Source organism: Simochromis diagramma, unplaced genomic scaffold (assembly GCF_900408965.1).
Source record: "Simochromis diagramma unplaced genomic scaffold, fSimDia1.1 OVJJ01000457.1, whole genome shotgun sequence".
NCBI classification, from domain to species: domain Eukaryota; kingdom Metazoa; phylum Chordata; class Actinopteri; order Cichliformes; family Cichlidae; genus Simochromis; species Simochromis diagramma.
Genome location: NW_024387277.1, coordinates 1,408,752 through 1,417,690, shown reverse-complemented (window position 1 = coordinate 1,417,690; position 8,939 = coordinate 1,408,752). Strand labels below are relative to the sequence as shown.

The window sequence follows — 8,939 nt, the reverse complement described above, 5'->3', positions numbered from 1 at the left end:
CTTTTTCTAGTTGTCAGGTCATTTATATTATTTATAATTAAAAAATAAAATAATAATTTATACTCACTGTTTGCCATCATGCCAGTTACTGGAGGGATCACAACGATCGCAGGTTTGGAAAGCAACAGCTCAGCTCTGAAAACAGAGTAGCAAACACTATAGGTTCCTGCCTTTTAAAGAGCCTGACTACTTAAAGAGATACAATTCCTGCTGAAACAGGTTTTTGGGACATTTCTTTGAAAGGCAGATCATTTAAAACTGCCAACCAAGTGAGACTGATTAGAATTAGATAACATTTTTTAGATACCAGCTCAGAAAAGGGAAAGGGACTGCTTTAGTCTCCAACAGTTGGCATTATGTAGCTGATTATATCACATGAATTCTTTTTGCTGCAGATGCCATCAAACTCATAGATGAGTAAAAAGCACAACTAGCATTCACTGTGCAAATGAGCCAGTCGGACAGGTCCAGAGACCAGTAACCCTCTGGCAACCACCAATCACTATGAAATTGTGCAAGCTGCAAGCAAGTCTTCAGCTGCCATTTTCCATATGAAATACAGGCAACCTTTTCAATCTGCCGGAAACCAAAACCACCAAACCAAACAGGGTTAAAAACAGCAACCAAATTTTTAACTTGAGCTTTTCTAGCATCACCGATCACCCAAAGCACTTTAGACTACAAACCACAATTATTATTATTAAATAATTATTTGATCCCCTGTTGGGATCCATACAGTACATTTATTTTGTGTTTTTTAAATCCAGATTCAGAAGAGTTTTACGTGTTTTAAAGTGTTACAAAAACTATAACTAAAATTATTATTATTATTATTATTATTATTTTTATTATTAGCCTAATACTGTGAGTTTTGCTGACACTCATATGATTAATGATCCTTTTATTCTCAGTCGCTGCAATTGCCCAAGAAACGTGGGGATATTACACCGGTTTTAATGACTCTGCACCAACTGCCCATTTGTTTAAGAACTGATTTTAGGATTATACTTTTAAAGCCTTTCATGGCCCCAAAATAGAATAGAATAGAATAGAATATTGGAACTGGTGTCTCTGTACCAAGCAGTACACAGCTGACTCTAAAAGCAATCTAGTGTTAACAGTTGGCCGTTGTTAATTACAGTTGTTAACAACAAATAACCTCAATGAAAAATCTTAAACCAGAAAAACTGTAATGCCAAAATTCCCATAACAAAACCCCACTTTCATGATTGCTATTGATGTGGCAAAGGTAAATTAGCTCTCAATTTACCATTTGTCACAATGGTTATAACACAGCTGATAATATTTAAATGCACAACAAGCTGCTGCTTTGCTTAAATATGATCTATTATTGGAGCTGGGTCGTCTTAACTCTGCATCAGGTGATACTTTTTGTTTTGCAAACCTTTTTGTTCTTTATCTCATTGGGTGTGTCTCTGAAATGTTTCTGCATAAGTGCACACCTGTGCATTTTCAGATAACACATAGTTATGTGTGTAACACTATCCGATTTTTCGTAAAGATTAGATTTCAGTTATGTCAGAAAACACATGCTATTTATGTTATCTTCTAGGCTGTTTAATTTCATATTTAGCAGCTTGTATAAAGTTTTAGCAGGTGAGGGTACAGTGAGGTGAGAACAGCGAGACATCCTTCGAATGCCACTAAAACTGGAATTTTAATTCATTGTTATCAGAGATTCTTTAATAGGACATTTCAAATTTAGAAGTATTTAAAGTGATGTCCAGTTTAATAAAGGAAATAAATCAAATAGAAATGATTAATGAAATACTAAAATATGGTCTTTATCCCTTCAAGGTCGGGTCCTCTAACATGTGGAGTACCTTTGCTGTTCCTAGGACTGCGCTTCTCTGGACAGAGATCTTGGATCTTGGTCCTGGAATCTGCTTGAAGCACTCGCCCAGCTACTCTGATTACCATGGCGACCACTGTTACCTCTTTACCTTTACATTAAGATTACATGACATGTGACCATATACCGTTAAATTGATGTGTTGTTCTGTGAATAGTCAGCTGAAGCAATTTGCGTTGACATGACGGATGAATTTAATGTAATAAATTTGTAAACTCAAAAATCACATTTTTTAGAATCCTAGAGACAATGATCAAAGAGAAAACTAAAAAAATAATAAGTAAAAGACAAAAAAGGTAAAAGACAATAAGATTAAAAATAAGGAAAAAAGAGAAGCAACTGAAACTTAAAACAAACTGCATGCACACAATAATCAAATAGTTTTTGATCAAATAGATCAAAACAGGCGCTGCAGGCCTGGCAAAACCACCTGTATAAACAGAGAATACAAATACATATAAAAATGAAAATCTGTGAATGTAATCATAATTAGGAAAAAGCAATTATATTTTTCTTGACAGTTGGTTTTATTGATCTAACGCCAAAGAAAAGACCCACACGGTGCTTTGCTAGTGACACCTGCTGGCCAATTTGGTTTTACAACCGCCAATCTTGAAGATGATGTTCTGTGAAACAGTGACACAGACGAGTCCTGCACAAGTCAAAACAATATTTATCATACCATTCTGTCAATAAACTGTGATCAACACATGTTTTGGAGAATCTGCATATAAACAAGTCAGTAAATAATGAGACTGTTAAAGACAGCAAGCTGTCTTAAAGAGGATGAATCAAGTGGTGCAGATTTAAAACATTGTACAAGTTTGAACAAGAGCAGAAGAATCAGGTGAATAAATGGGCCGATAATGAAGTAAGCTGGAAAAACAATGATCACTTTTCACAGAATAATTTTTAAATAGCAGTGACACCTTGTGGCGAAAAAGTTAATCACCATCTCATGACTGGTTACCCTTCTCGCTACAGCAGCCAATTTAACTAGTCATTGTGAGGCTTACCATGCAGTGGGCATTTCCTTCTGTGCGTTTATGAAGCAGCTGAGAGTATTAATACGTTTATTAGCTGTCACAACCTTTGTTGTTATCAGTTTATTGCAAGACCTGTGCATTTTTGTTGAGGGGAGTTGTTTCTAACTGTATCTTTGCATTCCACGTGGTACATAGCATCCATATGCTAGTCCAGGCAGTGAATGTTCTTGTGTTACCTTGATAAATCTCTCTGAATTTATCACTAATTGTTCATATTTACTAGTTCTGTTTGCATTGCTATTGTCATTCTTCATTGGGCAAGATACTGAATCTCAAGTTTCCCATGATACATCAAGCGAAGTTTGATGTATATATATATATATATATATATATATATATATATATATATATATATATATGCTGAAATCAGCTCTAGAGATTAATGAAAATATTTGCATTGTTTATTGTAATCAGCTCTATCTATCCTTGGTCTGCACAGTATTAGTCCCTCTAGGGGCAAAGTTCAGAGAGAAAACTGAGCCTGATGTTTCAAATGTCACAATCACAAGGTCAGATATTGAGTTAAAATTCTGATGTTGAATGATGTTGTAGATAAAAGCCCATCATAGTAAGAGGAGTAGATGTAGTAACTGGAAGGCCAGATCTTAGTAAGCAAGACAGATGTTCAAATGGGAGAGCCGTTTTTTGTCGATGTAGCAGCGGGGGGGCATCTGTAGTGGGGGTGAAGGGAGAGAAGTGAATAATCCCATAGCAAGTGAAAATGGTGACTGAAGAAGAAACACGATGAAGTGCATCATGGGAATTCATCCATCTATCCATCCATTCTTTTCTTCTTATGTTAAATAGGGTCAATGGTTGCACTGGAGCCTATCCCAGCTACCATAGGGCGAGAGGTGGGGCACACCCAGGTCAGGTCACCAATCTGACATAGAGCTAATAGAAGGTGTTAAAAGTAGAGAAACAGATGTGTTAGGAGTAGAATTTGAAGCGTGGGGGTCAGTTGTAATGTGGTTGAACCAGAAGGTGGAGTGGGAGTTGTTAAATTGCTAGGGGCAGAAGTGGTTGATATGGATGAGGGGCAGAAGCAGTTTTTGATATCTGGGTAAAACTGTGAGACAGTCTTGTGTAGAGGACACTGTGTTCCAGGAAACATGTTAAACTCAGAGTCTGCTGTCCTCAGTTTGTTGTGCAGTTCTGACAGAGTCTTGGTCTGTAGATATTTGTGTTTAGATTCATCTGGAACATTTTCGCCCCAGTGTGCGCTAGCGATCCACATGTCCATGTTGGAGCTGTAGCAGCAGAATGCCGACCAGAGCATGGAGGGAATGTTAATCTTGTTGTTGAGGATGTTGTTAGAGCTGGGTTGTGCTCCAGTTACCACAAAAACTTCAGTGACACCACTGCTATTTTTGCAGTATTTGTCCATAACACATTTGATGCACCTCTCCATTTTGTTCCAGCTTCCCTGGTTGAAAGTTCTTGCTTGTGGAACAATGTTGGTCAGGGTGAAAGTAGCCATTTTGTCATCTTTAGTGAATGCATGAGAGCTTGGAAATATGTGACCTTTGTCATATGTTCCATTGGATTTGAAATCAGTGTCTACAGCCTGGTGATTGTAGATCTTCTCTTTGTCTTTTCTCCTCATGTTATTGCTGTCATTTTCGTTCTCAAGCTGCAAAGAGGCTTACAGTTAGTTATGAATATGCAGGGTAGGCCATTTATATGGATACACCGTAATAACATGGGGATGGTTGGTGATATTAAAGTCCTGTTTGTGGCACATTAGTATATGTGAGGGGGCAAACTCCTCAAGATGGGTGGTGACCATGGTGGACATTTAGAAGTCGGCCATCTTGGATACAACTTTTGTTTTTTCAATAGGAAGAGGGCCATGTGACACATCAAACTTATTGGTAATGTCACAAGAAAAACAATGGTGTGCTTGATTTAAACGTAACTTTATTATTTCATGCGTTATTTACAAGTTTCTCTTTGTTCACAGCCATTGACATGTCCGTGAGGAGTGGATCGAAATTGTGTTGATATCTGGTGAACGCAGTAACCGGGTCATTGCAGCAGATTTCAAGGCAAGACACCCTGCGAGACCACCCATCTCCCATGCTACAGTTAGCAAACTGCTTGCTAAGTTTCGTGAAACTGGTTCAGTGTTGGATTTGCCAAAATGTGGACGCAAGAAAACTGTCACTAATGAAGAAACATCAGTGGCTGTCCTAGCTTCATTCAGCAAGAGCCCACAGTGTAGCACTCGCCGCATGTCACTGGAGAGTGGCATTAGTCGAACATCCCTTCGGCGGATATTAGCTACTCCCAAATGGCACCCTTACAAACTCCAGCTACTGCAGCATCTCAACGAGGATGACCCAGATCAGTGCACAGAATTTGCAGAATGGGCAAAACAAAAATTGGAACCGGACCCTCAGTTCACGCAGAAGATTTTGTTCAGTGATGAGGCAAACTTTTATGTGAATGGTGAAGTTAACAAACAAATCCACGGCTATTGGTCTGACACTAACCCACATTGGATGGATCCCTCCAAGACTGTTGGAACAACAAAAGTGAAGGTTTCGTGTGGTATATGGGGTACAACGATAGTGGGTCCATTCTTCATCAATGGAAACCTCAAGGCCACTGGATATTTCAAATTGCTACATGATGATGTGTTTCCCTCTTTATGCACTGAAGCTGGCACGTTCCCTGAGTTTTTCCAGCAAGATGGTGCACCACCACATTATGGGTGCCAGGTCCGAGCATTCCTAGATGAACAGTTTCCTGGAAAGTGGATTGTTCGTCGTGGGCCAGTTGAATGGCCCCCAAGGTCTCCCGATCTGACCCCCTTAGACTTTTATCTTTGGGTTCATCTACAGGCAATTGTCTATGGTGTGAAGATACGAGATGTGCAGCACCGGAACCTACGGATACTGGATGCCTGTGCTGGCATTTCTCCTGCGGTGTTGCTATCAGTGTGTGAAGAGTGGGAGAAGAGGGTTGCATTGACAATCCAACACAATGGGCAGCACATTGAACACATTTTATAAGTGGTCAGAAACTTGTAAATAACTCATGAAAGAATAAAGTTACGTTGAAACCAAGCACACCATTGTTTTTCTTGTGACATTACCAATAAGTTTGATGTGTCACATGGCCCTCTTCCTATTGAAAAAACAGAAGTTGTATCCAAGATGGCCGACTTCTAAATGGGCACCATGGTCACCACCCATCTTGAGGAGTTTGCCCCCTCACATATACTAATGTGCCACAAACAGGACTTTAATATCACCAACCATTCCCATTTTATTATGGTGTATCCACATAAATGGCCCACCCTGTACAGTAGCACATTGTAAGATATAAACAAAAGTTTGATTTACAGTCTGTGAGACCTACCTGTGGCTCTATCTGCCAATGACCGCGGGGTCGCTTTATTTCTACGTCTCCAATGTACTTGTATGCAGAAAATACTGGAATCTTGTTCTTGATGTCATAGAGAGTTAAAAACCTCCTCTTGTTCTTATAAGCCTGGCAAATAGGCTTGTACTGGTTCTGGTTCAGGATTTTTCCACTTTCCAAGACACCAGGGACCTGAGGGGGAGTTTCCTCAAGAAGAAATTGTTTACAAATTGATACTGATGTGACCACTTCAGCTAAAGTGGGATCTATTGGAAGGACTAGGAAGAGCAGGGCAGGGATGGACAGGAAACAAGTTTGTATTGATGACATCCTCAACTGAGATGTGTCCTGTGGTCAGATGAAAAAACAAAAAAAACTCATCAGCAATACACCTTAAAAATTTTTGGACAAGACTGAACGACCTGTGTAGAGGAGTACTGCTAGCCTACACATAATGACAACAGGAGGTCTCGATTCTACAATAGATATGTACCAGGGTTGCATAAGTGGAAACGATAACATCAAGCTGCAGTGACCTTGCATTTAATGAGCCATTGTGATTCTACTTCTCTGCATTTGCAGACTGTGTACTTACAGGCCTTCCTTTCTTGGAAGGCCTGTAAGTACACAGTAGGTCTTTCTCAGAGAGTGTGCTTTGGCTTAAAAAGAAGTTGAAGGGTGGTGTAAGCAAGTGAAATAAACAGTTATGATGACGGATATTAAGTCATTCATTGCTGGCAGAAAACATTCTAAAGTATACTGCTTACTTGCATAGAATAAGGTACTGTTTTAATATGTGGTTACAGGTGGCTTATAGAGCACCAGTAGACACACCTGTGGTAACAATTTCAACATCTTTTGTCACCTTATCGCTTTCACAAGAGTTTCAGAAAACTTACTCTCACCTCTGATACTGTGACATCAAGGTCAATGAGATTCAAACTCATCCGAGATTTTTAATAGATACACCTGTGGTATCAGTTTGAAGGTCCTACGTCATTTCATTCCTAAACTGGCGAAGTGACTTGGTGATTTATTCTAAATATAACATAGAAACATATCAAATGTTTAAAGAGGGAAAGAAAATCACAATTAAAAAAATATTAACTCATTTTGAATTTGATGGCAGCAGCATGTTTCAAAAAAGTTTTATTTACTTCCCTGTCCAGTCTGCGAACTGAGGACAACAATTATTGGAATTTGGGGAGAGTAATGTTATCTCACTGTCTTGTCTGATGTTGGATTTTAGCTGCTCAGCAGTCCAGGGTCTTCTTTGCCGCATTTTTCATTTTATGATACTCCAAATCTTTTCAGTTCCCAGAAGGTCTGAACTGCAGGCAGGCCAGTTCAGCACCCAGACTCTTCTACTGTGAAGCCATGCTGTTGTAATAGATGTATTGTGCCTTTTTGCTGAAATATGCAAGACCTTCCCTAAAAAAGACATCTGAATGGGAGTGGATATTTATCTGACCTGTATATATCTTTCACCATTGTTGATGCCTTTCCAGACGTGCAAGCTGCCAATTCCATAGGCACTAATACATCACTGGATACCAATTGGTATCCATCAGAGCTGTAGGCTTTGGAACTTAAGTCCTGATAGCAAGGCGAATGGTCTCTCTGCTTTTTAGAGGTTACAGGGTCAGTGTTTTTCAAATTATATATAGAGTTTCAATTCATTGTCCACAGAACAGTTTTCCGCTTTGCTTCAGACCCTTTTAGATGAGAAGATGGTGGCTTTTTTAAAATCACATATGGTTTATATTTGAATGAAGGAGATTTGCATTTATGGATGGCACACTGACCTGTGTTACCAGAAAATGATTTGTGAAAATGTTCCTGAGCTCATGCAGTTATTTCTATGCCACATTCATGCCTGTTCTTTAATGCGGTGCCGCCTGAGGGCACGATGTTCACAGGCATCCAGTACTGATTTTCAGCCTTCTCCCTTCTGCAGAGAGATTTCTCCAGATTCTCTGAATCTTTTGATATTTTGCACTATACATGATGAGGTATTTAAAGTCTTGGCAATGTTCAGATGAGGAAAACTGTCCGCACTTTGTAGAGTTACTTTTTTGTAGATTGGTGAACTACTCTGAAGCACTGCCTCTCTAAGCTTATGTTTTTATACCCGAACATGTTACTGACTTGCTGCCAGTTAATCTTATTATTTGCAAAACGCTTCTGCTACGGTTTCATTTTCCACTTACTTTTCCAGGATTTATTTTTGCTCCTGTCCCAACATTTTTACAAAGTGTTTCTGCGATCACTTTCAAAGTGGGCTAGTTTCTTTTTCATGAAAGTTGAATGTCTGTGTTTAAAAGCACTATATAAATAGTATATATAAATAGTCCATGATTCAAATGTTGACAAGCATAGCAACTGTAACTAATGGAGACGCTCAATGCTCAGTTACTTTCTTAGTATTTAGGTGGAAGTCACATAGCGAGTATACAGCCTACAAACACCACCTCAAGTCAGTTCATGTTTCTTCATAAATATTAAATATTCATCTGTCATCCGAATGTGTTGTTTTCAAAACACTCAGATGACTAATAATCTGTTCCTGTTCAACATATTCTAATTAGGTAAATACTTTGTTCAGACCAACTTCATCAGTGTTCAATTTAATACATTTTCATTTGAATGAT

At 38.8% G+C, this 8,939-nt stretch overlaps 1 protein-coding gene across 1 annotated transcript; it reads right to left on the bottom strand.

Annotated features, from left to right (window-relative positions):
* Positions 1–3,262: 3,262 nt before the first annotated feature.
* On the bottom strand, positions 3,263–6,561 carry LOC120715721 (endonuclease domain-containing 1 protein-like; the record flags this gene model as incomplete). The annotated part of the gene is made up of 2 exons (XM_040002814.1): positions 3,263–4,552; positions 6,286–6,561. Coding segments are annotated over 2 exons (1,002 nt in total), but the record flags the coding sequence as incomplete, so codon positions are not given.
* Positions 6,562–8,939: the final 2,378 nt, after the last annotated feature.